This window comes from Centruroides vittatus, unplaced genomic scaffold, assembly GCF_030686945.1.
Source record: "Centruroides vittatus isolate TY-2023 unplaced genomic scaffold, ASM3068694v2 contig_1268, whole genome shotgun sequence".
Taxonomy (NCBI): domain Eukaryota; kingdom Metazoa; phylum Arthropoda; class Arachnida; order Scorpiones; family Buthidae; genus Centruroides; species Centruroides vittatus.
In genome coordinates this window covers 18,919-36,597 of record NW_027120810.1, presented here as the reverse complement: position 1 = coordinate 36,597, position 17,679 = coordinate 18,919, and the positions used below count along the sequence as shown (strand labels likewise).

Below are 17,679 nucleotides of genomic sequence, written 5' to 3'. Positions count from 1 at the left end.
TTTTGTTGTGAATTTTAAAGAACTAAAAGCTATTTTTTTTTCCAAATTAATACCTGTTAATCCTTTAAAATCCACTTAAAGATTAGTTTTGAGGGTACAGCAAGACAGCCTTTCAGGGTGATGTCTCCGTCTTGAGAGCTTTAATTTTACATTATGGTTCAATTTTTTTCATTGTTTTATTTTGGAAAAAGAGACAAGTCATTAATCTCGGAGTCTCTCCATATCACTCAAAACTAAACTCCTTCTCTAAATAAATATAGTATGTCAGGTGATGCGGTTAAATTAGCAGTCTTTTTTCTAATTTTTTGTTGTCGACCCGTATAAAAGCGTCCTAAACGAGAAAAACCGTAGGACTACTTAACGATTATGCACCGTTCGGGCGGCCATTGCTTAGCCTGGTTTCCGTTGCGGAGTATGACGTTTAACGGCGGACGAGTACGAATCGTGTGACGTGGCTCGGTAAACGTCACTTGGTCACGTGACGAACACGTGTATTAGTTTAAAATTTGAATCGAACTTGCGGAATAATAATGTGCATACTGTGTGTGTATCGAGTGATTAAAACATTACACGTGAAAAATTATTAAAAGGCGATTAATGTTGATTATATTCAGTTTATCATTATCATATAATAAATTAAATATTTCCTAAGTAAACAGGAAATTATCACTATTGATATAAACTTTTATTAAATACTTGACATACTGAGTTATTTGTTATGTCTATATCTTATTTAAACATGTTTAAGTTATTGTATGCCATAATTAAATATGAAGTAAGCACAGTTAATGTTGTTTATGCCTGTAAAGATTGAACTTGTACTTTAGTTACAGTACTTCCATTCTTTCAGTATTCCTTGATATGCTTCTTTTTGATATATGTACAATAACTGTATGAATATACAGTAGACCCCCCTATAACACGGGTTTATATAAGATGGATTCGTATAACACGGCGGAAAAATTGCAATCGTGTTCGTATAACACGGTAAAAGAATGAGACAGATTGTCGTGGTTGGCTCGTGTCTGGACGGAATTGATCGAATATGGACCAATAGTGGACGTTGCACAAACCGCCAAGTTTAAATGAGCAGCTGACCTACTGAAAATCATTTATTATTCGACGGCCATAAACGTATTTCTATTAATGACGTCTCCAAAGTTAAGCGAATTTTTCGCAGAAAGAATAACTTATTGGGAAACGCGTCCGCCGTTCGACGAGCCGCTCCGCGACGAAAACGAGCTTAAGCAATGGCGTCTTCGAATGGTGTGCACTCAGTAAGTATTTCTACAATTTTTTCTTTATAGCATAGTTTATATGGATTATTCCCAAAAAATTATATGTGTTTTGGAAATGTTCAAGTCAAATTAGTATATAATCGATTAATTTTATGGAAGAAAACCTTTCAAATATCTATACCCCCTAAACTGCACGAGTGCCAGGCTGTGAACAGCTCGTGTATTTGTAAAATATAAGTGGCTCGTACAACACGGAATTCGTATAACATGGAATGTATCTACCGTGTTATAGGGGGGGTCTACTGTAGTGTACAAATGGAGATTTTATCAGAGCTGTAGATCATTCCCGAAGGAGCAAAAATGCCAAAGGAATCAAAAAGCACTCGTATGATCTACATATGTGTGCTTTTGACTTTACAACAGACAGCTAAAAGCTGACAAACAAAATTACCATTTTTTGCCTTCCTTATAGATAAGGAACAATTTTCACTGACTGTTCATAGGATACTTGATGTCAGGGGCAAATTCTCTGGGCTTGCTTAGCGTGTATTGAGTACAGGGTGGATCTACATAGGGTTAACAGGGCTGAAGCTCTGGGCTTTCAGTGTCAAGGACCCACAAATATTGAATTTTCATTATAATATATTTCATATATTTCATGTGGGCAGTAGAATAGTCCATAATTTTTTATTCACACCAAATAATGTTTTTGCCTATTGTTTAGTGCTAGGGGTAGGCCTATTATTATTATAACTTTCAGCATGCTCAAGAATTTTGATCAGGAGTTGCCCCTGCTTGATGTTATGTAGTTGGGATGTGGAGGCTTGGCTCCATCTGTGTGCTGAGATGCAAGCAATGCCTTACACCTAAACCTAAGACTACATGCAGAGTAGCACTGAAAACTTAGGTGGCAAATATCTCACGAAGGATTACAAGGTCAGCTGTGGATCCTTCGAGTGTTTTACTTGTCTAAGAGGTTAAAACCCTTCATTCAGAGCTGCAATCTTAACGTAGGTAAAGCATTACCAATATAATTATGAGTGATGTACAAGACAGGCAAAAAATAAGAAAAATTACTCAAATGACAATCAAAGGTTTTCAAAACAGTTAAAGTGTTGTTTTTGTAAATTAAAACAAGAATGAGCTATTTATGCAATAGTTAAATGACTTTTACACCATCCTTTTTTGTGATGATACCAGGCCACATTTCAACTTACAAAACAAAGTTAGTTTTTTAGTAATTGAATTCAGCTTGATCTAGAGCAGTTACAAGAGGATAGAATAGGTTAGAAAATATAATTAAATACATAGAGTTATAACTATTTTGTTTTAAACTATAAAGAAGTTAGACTTGATAAACACTAATGTTGTGTGTTTTTTTCTTCAGAGACACTTGGCAAGTTTTTTATCAGATATCTTTATTCGTTCTCGTTGACTTACCAACTTACGTTTTGCATACATATTCATATAACAATAATAAATCACTATTTATAATACATACAAGTTGAAATAATTATACAATGTCAAATATGTACACTCATTTTCTAACACAGGTAAACTGTATTATTGACAAATATCATTACCCTTAATCTTGAATAAGGGTTTTTGGCTACCAAATATTCTTGCTTTTCTGATTACTGAATACTGAATGTTCAACCAAGTAAAAACAGATTTATTTGGTAATGTCCAAAAGAGAAGACTTAGAGTATGGTGGCAGGCAATGTCTTCTATTAAATAATAAAGATTACACATGCTTTTATTTTTAAATAATTATTATTCAGTGTTGAAAAGTAAAAAACTAAATCTTGCTATTGAGGTCTGACATGTTTTAGCAGCATCACAAAGTATTGTATTTAATGAATGTTTATTATTAAGCACAATCAACAAATTCTTTAACATCCAGTAACCAACTTTAATCTTGAAAATTGAATTAAAATCAAAAGCATTTGTCAGTTTTTTATATTAAAGTTGTATGTTAAAGGTTTGTGTTGTAATGTTGATTGTGCTCAGACATTTGATCCAGTTATTACGTAGAAGGTAATTTTGAATGTTTATTATGTTGGGCAAAGCTGGAAGAGCTTATGACAATAAAAAAATGCTTACTATCTATGAATGCAGAAACATTAATATTGTTTCTTTACAATTCATCACTCTTGAATTGTGATTGTTAATAAGTAATATTTGAGGGAGATGATTTGTTAAAGCTATATTTATTTCAGAAAAAAATAAATCACATTTTTAAATATTAGAGATTTTAAAACTCAGAATAGAACATAAATACATTTATATATACTTTTTCTTTCCTTTTCACTCTCTGTTTTTCCCTAAACTATAATAGGTTTTGCTTACTGAAATTATTGGTCTGAGTATTGGTTATGGTGTTTAGTATTCAGCCAAATAACAAATAATGCTAAATATTCAGTCCAATGCTACTATCCATTTGGATCTTTTATGAAATTGCAGTACATATCCAATGGCATTGAATGTTGCTGTATTAAACAGTTAAAAGATATTAAAAACATTCGTTAACTACATATTTTCACGTAACATAATTAGTTTGTTAGATTGTTTTTAAAGAATTTATATAATGTTTTACAAAATTAAAGTACTAAAAGAACTATTTTGCTTAATGCTTAGATATTTAATTTTATGTCATTAATATGACATGGTACACGAATTGGAAGAAAGAATTTCAAATGTATTTTACAATGTAAGCACTTAACGTTTATTGGTTACAAGATTATAAACTAAGTATTACATCAATAAATTAGTTACACTCATTTATTCATTTATGTGCAGAAAACATTACTTATGCATTAAATTTTGATTGATGAATGTTGATTTAAAGGTTTTTGTAGTTCTAAAAATTATAGAAACTCCTTTGATATTAAATTACCTCATTTTTACTGGATGAAGTAAGATGACTGATGAGTCCATTATCATTCAACACCAACTAATCTTCTTGAAACTGTCTTTACAATTCAGGAAAATTTGGAAAATAAAATAAAACTGTTTACATTGTTTATTTTGATGTTTATCAAGCTTTTGTCTTTGTACTTCCTAGCATCCTTTTATATGTTTTATGAGATTAATTTGATATCCACTCAGCTTTCCACTCATGAATAAACAAATACTTTATAACAAGACAATGTAAGGTAACCTTAAATAACCTCAAATTCCTTAATTTTTCCCCTTAATTTAGTAAGTGGCATTCCACAAGGATCAATATTAAGCGGGTTATTTTTCTGTATGTATGAATAGTTTATTTGACAATATTAATTTTAAATTTATTGGTTACGCTAATGATATTAAACTTTTAAGTAAACAAAGTAAACCAAAGAATTAATATTCATCATCTGCTTCACCCTTCTCTTTACATTAAAGTTCACACTATAAAATACAATATGTAAATTCTTATAGTAACTTAGGAGTTGACTTTGACAATAAATTGACATATAGAAAACATTGCTAAATCATTTGCAGTCTGTTGGGGTATTTGATGGCAGTTCTGTAGTTCTATTTCTTCAAAGCCGGTATCCGGGTGTATTTTAGTCTGTAATGGATCACTGCTCACTAGTATAGGCAATGACTGCCCCTTCTTACTTAAGGGAAATACACAAAGTCTACTTATCAAATAAATTTAGCAAACTACCCTATACATTTCATGGATTAGTAAACAACTTCTAGCTTAAACTAATGTGTTCTGTATCATGTTTACATACTCTTTTCTACTGTTTATCATTATCTCGTAGATCGTATTATATCTCGGGTGGGACATTTTCTTCGTTTCGATTTTACAAAGTTCAAACACATTTGTCAATGTTTTTTATATAATGTGTAATTAATCCATTTTTTAAGTAATATTGCCAGTTGTTTATTGTTTACGTTTATTTATATTTTGCTCTTTTATGTATATGTACATGTAAGTGTAAGCATATATATATACAGTCAAACCTGTTTTTATGCGGTGGATAGGGACCGCATAAAAAAAATCGCACGAAACTTCACGAGTGGCTTTAAAAAATAGTTTTCGCAACACAATTTAAAAAATATTTTTTTTTATGCGGTCAATAGGGACCGCATAAAAAAAGTCTCACATAGAAAATAACTCAAAACCGTACGAAATAGAATTTATTGACAACAGATGTCAGCACTTGACTGCATCGTCTTGTCTATCGTCTGTTTTACATATTTTTTTCCAGGTGGTGTTTTGTTGACTTAAAAAGGTAAATTATTTCATTTTTCGCATATTCATGCAATAATATTACTATAATAAGTGCATTTATGCTATAAGAAGTTTATTTAGCTATAATAAGTCAACGTGAGACATGACAAATCACTCGAGACTAGTCGCCAACTATACCGCACAAATAAAAAATCGCATAAAAAAAAGGCACAAAAAAGACCGCATAAAAACAGGTTTGACTGTATATACATTATTTAAATTATTGTTACTTTTTAAATTTGAATTAATTTGAGTAAATTGTAAAAGGGGGGTGAAAATCAATTATCTTTCTACATTTCCTATTGAGTGTAAAATAAATAAAGGTCATTCTTTTTATAATTATGACCATCTATAGCAAATAGCGACTAGAGGCTTGCAGTTAGATCATGCAGGATAGGCAATGTGTACCCAAAATAATGACAAAAGTCTCCTTTTACCGAGGTTTTGTAGCATAAATTTGAATCTATCTCAATTTCTACACTAATATTCTTGCATTTAATATCTTGTGCCTGGTGTAATGTTTAAAGCTTTTAGATTTTTGTGGTTCCTGTAAAGAAAAAGAGGATTTGGCATTGCCTTCATCTTGCATAAAGTTCTGATTTTGCTTGTTTGGACTTTGGATTACACAAATTATTCAATACTTTTAAAATAATTTATCTGTTTTTTTATTTCAGATTGATTCCTTTCCTTTTGTTGTTCACTTTTTAATTTTTTATTTCATATATTTCAATTTTATGTACTTTTTTGCTCATTTTTTCATTCTTTTGTTTTTTACATTTATTGTTATATTCATTCATTCATTCATTTATATATTTATTTGCTTATTCTGTATGTAGATATCGATATACAGTATTTTTATTACTGAAGTAGTTATTATACCTTATCATTTTGACTTTATTCAATCATAATTCATCATGAATTTCAATGTTCTATGTAAATTTTAATATCTCCATGTTATAATCTACTTTATAAATTAATAAAAGTTTATAATTTATTATAAACTTTGTTGTATATTGTTTAAATCACAGTACTATTACTAAAATTTTACATATAAATAAACAACAACTAACCCGTTATACATAATTCGGCAGTGGTTGATCTTTATGTATAATGGGTTAGTTGTTGTTTATTTATATATATATGCCTTGCCGGGGTAGCGATGGCCGGTTGAGTGCCTTCGGGAGGACGTGGGCGATTAATGTGTCCCCAGCCGGCATTGTAATGACCGTCGATGGTCGTGCAGTAATCTTATATCAACTGGAAGGGGAGATCGGACCGAAGGTTCGGGTAGCGTAACTGGTAACGTGTCTGCACGGATAGCAGGAGTTGTGGGTTCGAGTCCCGCTTTGGGCCGATTCTTTTCTTCCAGTTAGGCCTAAATTTATTTAAATTATTTAATTAAAATTCTAATTATTAAATTTAGCAAAAGATGGTGCCTAACGCCTAACTCTAGTACCAAATTATCTTAAATTATTAATATTACTATAGCCATTTTCTATCCTGATAATTCGGCAGTGGTTGATCTAAAATTTTACTGCGTCTTAAGGGTTTGAATAGCAATAGAGCGGTTTAAAGGGAAATATATATCATATTTTCTGGCATATAAGACGACTTTTCAAACCAGGAAACTCTTCTCGAAAGTCGGATGTCGTCTTATAGGGCGAGTATATCCCAAACTCTGTAACTACGTGGAAATTTCAGTCTGTCAAATATCACCTGGGAAACAAAATTACTGTTATAACTCTTTGGATCCAGCTGTTAATAGCGTCTACTATTTCTATACCCCGAATTATGTGTTAACTTACCTGTGCACGAAAGTAGTTTTCATGCTGTAGTGTTATCCACTGAATATAAAATTTACATGTCTTCTGCACGTGTTTAAAATTTGATAATTCTGCTATCAGCGTAGAGTTAACTTTATTTGTCAATGATCCTTGCTTACCAAATCAATACTTTTCTAGATTACAACGGGGTAAATTTAATAGTGATGTGTTTAATATCTCTGTTCTGTTTTAATACATACCAAGTTTTTAGTTTCTAAGAAACTAGGTATTGTTTACAAGTGTTTTAAATACAAGTGGTATTTTCTTGGTGTTCATGTGCCAAATTAATTCACTATTTTAAATTTGGTAACATCACAGTATGACAATGACAAAAATGCATATGAAATATGAATAACAATTATAATTTTAATGAAACGAGAATTGATAAATATAGTAAAAACAATGCGGAAGAGAACAAAAAATAGGAAACGGGGAGAGAGCTAGCATAGCCTATAAAACAGGGTGGGGTGAAAAAGATGTTAAAACTGTCCTCTTTTCTACTCCCACAGCAAAATGAAGATGCAAGATCAATATTTGAATGGTTTTACTCCCTTCTTTTTAATTGAAATTCGGTTATGTGACTGGTTTATCTTTATGCTATAGGCTAATTGTTCTTTTAGTCCTTGTGAATTAACAAGGTAATTTGAGTTATTTCAAACTAATTGATGAAATACGAGCTTATTTTATGTCATACAAATCTGATACCGACATATGTGATATAGAAACAGGTCAAAAAATAGAATTATTGGAATGTTTAGAGGTTAAATTGTTTCTAGAAAGAGAAGTATTATTGGGAAAAGAGGTAAAGCTAAATAGCCCTAGTAATGTCATAGAAATCATTAATTCACCCAATTCTCACCAATAGATTACATCAGATTTCCTGAAAGAAAAATGATAATTTCTTAGCAAAACTGCAATCCTGACTGTATATCAGGGTTGGCCAAGTTATGGCTTGTGGGCTGTAATGTGATCTAACATAAAATCATAAACTTCCTTAAATCATTGATATTTTTATGTACCTATTTTTGTTTTTTATTAAAAAATCGATGTAAGATGCAATTAAAGAGTTTTTATAAATATAGATTAGGTGCATTTCCTAGTTAAATCACTTTGTTAAAAGACAGTTAAGCTATTTCTGCTTTGTTTGTTAGCCATGTAGTGCTAGTGCAGCAAGGTTCACAAGTGCTGAAGACAGAATGTAAGATGGGTATCAGAATAAATTATAGGCATATTATGTACTGTATCTCAAATTAAAAGATTTGGCTACTTTTGGCATACAAATATTTAACTTGTCTTCATTTTTGTCTGCATAAATTATTTCATGTTTCGTTTTGGCGTAGAACCGCAAATCTACTCGTGTTGCCTTGCTGTTTAAATGTGGACTGAAGAAGCCAAAAGATTAGATATCTCTGCTCTATGCCATCCATCCTCTATAAGAAAATTATTCTGTAGTAACTAACCTTTTACATAGCCAATATGAAATAATAAAAACTTATAGAGATATTTTGTTTTGATTTTTAAATAAGACTTCCCCTCTTTGCCTATCAGAAACTACACCAGTATAAGTCCTACTTATAAACAATATAGAAAAAATCGTGAAACATTAAGGACAGAGAGGCAAAAATAGTTAAGGTATGTGCAGTGTTCTTTAAGATATTCTCAGTTTTGATGAGTTGAATTCATAGTCTTACTTTTTTCAATGCAGTTAATGACTTAGGTATTATAGTCAACAATAAATCCACCTATAAACATTATATTGATAAAATTATAAAAGGCTTGACAACAGGAATACTATGGAGAAACTGTAAATGCATTTCACCAAAGCTTGCTCTATGCACCATTTCCTATGCCAGGTATTTAAATAATCATTTATTATTGTGTACTTCTGTGGACTGCTGCTTCTAATACAATACTCTCATATATTTTAGAAATTCCTTGAATGATTACATTTGTCTTCTGTTACACAAACTTGTGACTTATTCTTTACTGGTCTCCTGAAATTGCTTTTACACAAGCATACATATGTATGTTTGGAAGATATCATGAATATATACCGCATCATGAATCACCTGTACAAAGAAATAGTCCAATGCAAGAATGTTAATCTTTCCTACATATGCAACATGTCTACATACAATTTATTACGTAACGGCAAGAATGCTGTCAACCGGTTGCGACTACCGAGGATATACAAAATTTCAACAGTAGATCACAGACTCAATTGTAACGTGGAATATATCAAATTCATCACCTTCTCATTACAAAACAGACCTGCATAGCATAAATATGATATTAACAATTGAAAACTCTCTACCACACTGTCCATTTATACATCAGAAGATGACATGCATGTCGATTTCAAGAACACCTCCCCAATGTATTGAACACAAAGATTATACATCATCGTGGCCATGGAGGAACTTGAAATTTACAAGGCTGAGATGAAAGAGGAAAGTAATAACTTTAAGAATGAAAGACATTTATCCTTTACAAGGCAATTATTATTCAAGAGATTATAACCTGGTGCTAATATATTAAATATCTTATTGCAAAATGAAGTTAAAAATATCACTTGAACATTATTAATGTTTTTGTGTTAATTTTATCATAGTTTATATATTAGATGTACAGCACAAATTTTTAATTTTAAAATGCATTTGAGAAATTGAGTATTTGAGATAGTTAAAAGGAAGTTCTTTACGCATTTTATTTAACAGATATAGGACCTGAGGAAGATTCAGAACAGTGTTGGTAAACGTTAATCCACGTTCCATGAATAAAATACACACTAGAGTTTATTTTATGGTTTGTCAGTTGATTTTGTTTCTCTAATCCCACCATTCGCCACTAATAAAGACACGTCAGAATCGCATAGTTGCAAAATGGCGTTACACTGAAAGAACAACAGAATGTACTAATGCAGACAATGCTAGTTAAATAACTTACACCTGAGGCAAAAATTAGTTTTGCTACCTGTGATTCTAGAATAGTCACTAATAAAAAGCACTTCTAGTATTGGCATTCAAGTATAAACAACTTTAAAGTACATTTATGGAACTTTATTGTATTAAGTTTATCACTGTTACCTATTTTCTTTTTCTTCTGAGCATTTTTGACTACTCGCTTTGCTATTTGGATGTAAGTGGATACTTGGAATTGTCGTATTGCAAGTTATTATTATCTTGATTGAAGGTTTTTCTGTCAGTTTGGTTATATCTAATCAGGTTACACCTAATCGTGTCTCGTCAAACTTTACATTTCTGTAAATTTAATAATTGTAGTCATCATTATTAAGTCCAATATTATCAAATAGCAAGTCTCAATGATTTTTTTACAGGAACTCTAATAGAAGATCCTTTGTCTCATTGTTTTGAGAAAAACTTGAAGTATTATTCTGCTTGAATTACCTGAAAACGCAACAAATTTAATTTTAGGAGTGGAGTAATGGGATAATCTACTGAGGTTGGAGTGCCTTTCAGGTGGCTTTTCTATGGGAAAATGGCCTCTATAAACTAGTCTGTTTAAGAAGTGGTTTTTGAAGTTGACCTTTATTTTCATGTTTTTATCTGCCACAAAGTAAAAAACTTTCGTTTAAAAAATTTCCTAATGAAATTAGTTGATGAACTATAGACTTTATGAAAACCGGAATGTACTCAAAAAGTAGATAAATCGAGGATACCTTGAAGTCTAAAGATTAAACTTTCTGAATGTCTTTTTGTTTATGTATGATGATGATGACATTTTAGTTCGAGTTCAATTTTATATTAATATTTCACTCTCAAGAAGAAAAAAAAAGAGTAAATCTGTCATGATGAAAACAAGATGCAGGAAAATAAAAGAAACAGTAAAAAATGGCATAGCAAACACGTTCCTATTTGGTTAATGTTACTCTTGGTGCCAAGATGGCGGCTCGTTTCTGATTCCAGCAAGGAAACAGTGGGACGTACGTTCTAACCTAACCTATTCTAATAAATTACCATAATTATTAGCAACCGAATTATTAGAATAGGTTAGGCTAGAAAGTGTGTCCCACTGTTTTCTTGCTAGAAATAAAACAAAAGAATGAAATAGAAAAAACATTTAATTTTAGATTATCTACGTCTCGACGAGTAGTGGAAAATGCCTCTGGAAGATTAAAAGCAAGATTTCGAAGACTGTAAACGAATGGATAATAGGATCGATATATCAAAACAAATAATTAAAACTTGTTGTATATTAGATAATTTGTGTGAGAAGAGAAATGATCCAGTAGAGAAAACGGCTTAATGAAATCAATCAGTCTGACAGTTCATCAGAGAGAATTTGTGTTATAAAGATGAACGACACCAAAGCTATTTCAATTAGAAATGCCATTGTAATAAGTTTTAGGGATAAAGCTTAAGATTATAAGGATTTTAAGATAAGTTCTCAAAACAAGATTTATTACAGGATAATACTCAAAAGTTCACTAGAATATAGTTGTACTTTAAATTTTGACATAGTTAGAATTTTATACATTTAATATTAGCAATCTGTTTGTTCTAAAATCATTAATATAAGTTAATTTTTATGTGAACAGTCCTTATAACTTGAGTGTTAAATGAAACTCAGGAGACAGGAAAATAAATATTTATATACTTAATAAAATTACTGTTTTTTTAAAAAAATTTCAGTAATTATTATTCATATTTTTTAATACAGATTCAAGTTTTAATGCCTTTATAACTGCAGTCCTCTCGCAATCATCAAAGATCTATTTTCAATTGAAAATAAATGATAATAGACAATAAAAATGATTTTTACTCCAAATCAATTACACATTTTCATTGCGGATAACAATTCCTTTTATAATTCAACACTTTCTCTCCGTAGTTGTGGTCCTTCCTCCGCAATTCTTATCAGTTTACTTTCTAATTCCTCGGAAACGGCATTACTTCTTTTAACTTCGGTTAATAATTGGTTTATTTGCTGTTCCAATGGCCATTTCTTTCTCTTTGACCCTTATTTCGGGTTCGAGTGGTACCGGTACATCTTTGATTAATTCAGTGGAATTTTCATTGTTCTCTAAAAGATACAAGCACAGGTATTTAACAATATACACTATTTTATTTAAATACACACAATAAAGGATGTAACTTATATGAAAACATTAATTTATTAGAGTAAATGATGATTACATGGTTAGTAACAACCACAGAAAAATCACCAGGAATTAAATGCTTAAAAGTGACCGAGTATTATGAGAAGTTAAGTTATAATAACAACTATTTTTGATTTAATTTTGGAGTAATACACCTTGATCGTATGCGTAACAAAAAATGTAATTTTCGTCGTTTAGTATCAACGTTCCAAATATAATTGTTTAAAGAATTCTTTATTTAAGCCAGTTGTTGATAGTTAAACCAGTTTAACGTTAAGTCAGTTCCATTCATATTTCATTCCTTAAGCTGGCTTAAAATGTACAGTGTGAATAGGGTGTTAGTATTTCTGATGACGACTCAAAGGTATTAATATTTTTGGATGACTTTGTCGCTTACTCAGTGAATAAATGTATTATTTGTATATTGTATAAGTTGTAAAGAAATCTGTGTTAAAACGGCATTAGAGATCGACCAATCTGCTATCAGTGCTTACAAATATTCATCAGATTGTAATAGAGGTGCTTTGAAATGCCCTGTGACAAGTACCAGTTTGTTCATCCTCTTTGAAGCTCAATAGCTCTTTTCATCGAAATTTTCTGAAATTTCGCAGAGGTTTGTGTTAGGAAGGTGAATGCTATTAAATTTTAGGGGTTAAAGGTCGAGGAGTGGGGAGATACAGGGAGTCACATATCGTATCTCGAGTTGGGTCGGATTAAATGAAGAGTTCATTAGTGATTTCTATTCACAATTTTTTATAAATTTATCTCTTCCCTCAAAATTAACTTTTTTGCCATTTTATAATAATAAATTTTTAATACAGTGTTGTTTTAACAGATGGAGCCACACAGTTTTAAATTTATTTGCCTGGAAAGTTAGGCAACTCGTAGCTGGATTTTTGTGTTTGTTTTTCGACTATTCTAATTAAATGAGTTAATCAATTTCTGTGGTCATTGAAAGCCTTTAATTTTAGAATTGCTGATTGAATAATACTACTAATAATAATAATAGAAGTACAGCATCTTTTCTCTACATTCTATGCATATTTTAGATGTAGTTTATTGAAATTTTGGCACAAAATAACTGCATGAAAAGCTGTTTTAATGGAACTGTTGAGGGGAGGATTAGAGTAGGAGAAAGCTTAGAATGCAGGGAGATATTCATTTGGAAGAACATGAGAGAGGATTTGTTACCCATAAAGTATTGACTAATATTTGTACACAAATATAGTTATTTTACTCTTTATGACTTAATATTTCTGCCTTAAATAGTAAGTGACTAACATTTTTCAAGATGAAATATTGATACGTTAAACTACCAAATTGGTGTTTTTGGTAGAAATGCCAAGAAATTTTTTAAAATTTATATTAAAAAGTAATATTCTTGTACAGGAGATGGCGATCGAGGTAGAGGACGAGGACGCGGACGAGGTCGAGGTCGAGGTCGAGGTAGAGGGAGAGGTTACGAACCTCAGTATGACATACCATTCGGAGGTAGACAAGAGTCACGTCCAGCATCAAGACACGATGAAAGACGATCAACTAGTACAGCATCAGATAGAACTGCTCCTGGTGAGTGTAGCAGGAACATAAGTAATTTAACAGATGTATTTAGATACCAATCAGCTTATGCCAGTTAGTTCTGAATGATAGAGAAATATTTTTTGCACTGCTCTATATTCTTGCTTTCAAAATGGTTTACGTTAAATTAACATTATTCATATAAATTTTAATGTGTGTTTTTACACTCAAACCTGTTTTTGTGCGGTCTTTTTTTGTGCGATATTTTATACGTACAATGTGTTTTGTGCAATTATTTTTGTGCAGTATACCAATTTGATTGAAATTCATATACCGCACACAAAAAATCACACAAAACGAATTGCGCAAATAAAAAATCGCACAAAAATAGACCGCATAAAAACAGGTTTGACTGTATCTGCTTTAATTCACAAATAACATTTATCTATGCAAGGTGGAGCTCAGTTTCATGATTTTCAACGTCGTGAAGAATTTCGAAGACGGCCAGAATTATGTTCTTCGATACCAGCGGAAGATGCCAGAGCAATGACTAGTAGAGCAAGAATTACACCTGTTGAGAGCATGACAAGACCATCTTTACATACAGGTAAGTTACATACAAACTAATCTTTATAAAAACATTATATTTTGAAGTGTAATTTAGTAAAATGTATTGCTTTAGAAGGTGTTGCTGTGATGGAACATCCCTCAGCTTCTCGAGAAGGTGGACAGTCGTCTTCAGCCATGGCTCTTGCTTCTGTATCGCAGTCAAAAAGTACAGTGGATATTATTTCGACTGCGATGAAGAGACTGGGTCTTGAGATAACTTATACTGGATCTTCAATACATAAGTTTGCTAAAAGACCTGGCATTGGCATTAAGGGCAAAAAGATAAATTTACTAGCAAATTATTTTCCAATAGATATACCACACGGAGAGGTGTATCATTATGATGTCGAAATTGAAAAAGTTGTGTTCATAACAGAAGAGGGCAGTACTGAAGGTAAACCTACACATAAAAAGTATAGATGCCAAAACACTAAATTGAAGAGAAGCGTTATAGAAGAAATGATTCGTGAAGTTGCTATATTTCGAAATATTAGACCGGCATTTGATGGCGAGAAAAACTTGTACACCCGAAAACCATTACCGATAAAAGACACAAAAGTATTTTCTGTAAGGGTTACGGATGATTTTAATCCCGATAAAACAATAACATACGAAATTAAAATTAAACCTGTCAACAGGACAGACACAGCTGAAAGATCAGATGACAATTCAATTAGTTTAGAACCATTACATGAATTGTTAGCAGGTAGATGCAGTGATGTAACAGAAAGTATTATTATGGGAATGATGGCCATAGAGACCATACTAAGACACGGTCCTGCTCTACATTTGGTTCCAGTTGGAAGATCGTTTTTCATAAAACCTCACATGGATGAAGTTCCTCTGTTAGGTGGAGGAAGAGAGATTTGGTTTGGTCATCATCAAAGCATGCAGCTGTGTCAATGGAAGCCCATGTTAAACATTGATAAATCAGCAACGACATTTTACAGAAGCTGCTCAGTTGTTAAGTTTATGTTTGAGATATTATATCCACGTACTGAAAACGTTGAGTTAGCTGCAACACAGATGAGAGGTCTCACAGATGCTGAAAGAAGAACATTATCAAAGGAAATGAAAAATTTAAGAGTTGAAGTAACTCATTTACCTTATCCCCGAAAATATAGAGTTCGAGACATAACAAGAGAGAATGCGAACAACACTTTTTTTATGAGAAGGATTAATGATACGGAAGCTTCTTGCTCAGTATCAGAATATTTTCGGTCTGAATATCGAGCATTAAGATATCCTAATTTACCTTGTTTGGATGTGGGAAATAATAACAAAAAAATCTATTTACCATTGGAGGTGTGTAATATTGTAGAAGGTCAGCACTGTAATAAGAAATTAACAGACAAACAAACTTCAGATATGATTCGCTACACGGCTCGACCTCCTGCAGAAAGATTCAATGATATCAGACAGTCTGTTAATGCTATGATGCATGACTTTGAACCATTCTCGAGAGAATTTGGCATTAGTGTAAATACAAATTTTCTAAAGTGTACAGGCAGAGTATTGGAACCTCCAGAAGTTATGTACGACGGAAGTCAGACCGTCAGACCTTCTAACGGAAGCTGGAATATGGTAAATAAGAAGTTTCACAAAGGAGTGACAATTGACAAATGGATGCTGCTGAGTTTTTCGGCAAATCGTTACTGTAACGAAGGGGTGTTAGGGAGGTTAGCCAATATGCTAATAGAAAATGGTAGAAATGTAGGGGTAGACTTTGCAGATCCATTGGTAGTGAGAGGGTTTACACGTCGTGATGGCAAGCCAGGAGATATTATAAGGCAAGCTAAAGAGATGGAACCAGAACTAGAATTAGCAGTAATAGTATTACCAGTAGAAAATATTTATCCTGAAGTGAAAACTGTTGCAGAAACGGAACTAGGACTTATGACACAATGTGTGAGAGATGTAAACCTTGTGGATCGAAAAAAGTTTAATGCACAGTTTATATGTAATTTATGTCAAAAAATTAATGCCAAAATGGGTGGGGTTAACAATTCATTAGCACGGGAGTACAGACCTGAAATTATGAAGAGACCTGTGATGATTGTAGGTATCGATTGTAATCATCCTGCTCCTGGTGACAAAGTAGGATATTCGATCGCAGCAGTAGTGGGAAGTTTAGATGCTTATCCTGGAAAATTTAAAGCTTCCATTCGTGTTCAGCATAGGAGACAGAGAATAGACGGACAGAGGTTTGGACAAGATATTGTTGTCGAACTGAAGGATATGATGAAGGAACTTCTCGACGCATTCTATGTATATACCGAAAACAAGAAACCACAGAAAATCATTGTTTTTAGAGATGGCGTTAGCGAAGGCGAATTTCAGAAGGTGATGGATTACGAATTGAGAGAAATTAGAAAGGCGTGTGAAGAAATGGCCCCCGGGGAGACCTACCAACCTCCCATCACTTTCATCATAACGGGAAAACGTCATCACACGCGTTTTCTCCCCGAAAATCGAAGAGACGGTGTGGGCAGACCGGGTAACATTCCACCCGGTACTACAGTCGATAAGGATGTGGTACATCCCGTGTTCTACGATTTCTTCTTATGCAGTCATATTGGAATACAGGGTACCAGCAGACCCGCTCATTATACGGTTCTGTGGGACGATAACGACTTCACGCCAGACGAACTACAAGTGTTAACTTACTACCTATGCCACACGTATGCAAGATGCACCAGGAGCATATCTATACCTACTCCCGTTATGTACGCCGATCTGGCAGCCTTTAGGGCTAAGCAATATCTGATAAACAAAACCGAAAGTATGTCGAGTTCTGGTAGCGAGGTGTCAGAACATGAAGAAGTCATTATTGAAGAAAGCATTAGAGCAGCCATAAAAGTGGTTGACGAAATAGAAAATAGAATGTATTTTGTGTAAATGTTGGAGAAAAATTTGGCAGTATGTTTTCACGAATATTGATTTTTGTAAAATCACTTAGGACTGTTTCCATTTAACAATGTTAATTTGAAAATTTCTTATACGGAATGTTGAAAGTTTGATATTTATATACTTGCTTTGTAAAATTGTTATTTGTTATAAGTGTTTATAAGTGCAATTTTAAAAACAATTTTAATAGTAAAATGTTTAGATGCACCGCAATGTAGAGTTTTAAATCATCTGGGTTGA

At 32.3% G+C, this 17,679-nt stretch overlaps 1 protein-coding gene across 1 annotated transcript; it reads left to right on the top strand.

Moving 5' to 3' along the window:
* Nucleotides 1–1,266: 1,266 nt before the first annotated feature.
* Nucleotides 1,267–17,454, top strand: LOC136988744 (protein argonaute-2-like). The gene is made up of 4 exons (XM_067286711.1): nt 1,267–1,277; nt 13,795–13,974; nt 14,378–14,530; nt 14,606–17,454. Exons 3-4 carry the CDS (start codon nt 14,470–14,472, stop codon nt 17,428–17,430), a joined length of 2,886 nt encoding a protein of 961 aa, XP_067142812.1. The 5' UTR covers nt 1,267–1,277; nt 13,795–13,974; nt 14,378–14,469; the 3' UTR covers nt 17,431–17,454.
* Nucleotides 17,455–17,679: the final 225 nt, after the last annotated feature.

Coding starts and splice junctions, on each gene's coding strand:
- LOC136988744 (XM_067286711.1), top strand. CDS start 14,470: ATGACTAGTAGAGCAAGAATTACACCTGTTGAGAGCATGACAAGACCA. Junction 14,531..14,605: donor AAGACCATCTTTACATACAG/GTAAGTTACATA, acceptor GTATTGCTTTAG/AAGGTGTTGCTGTGATGGAA.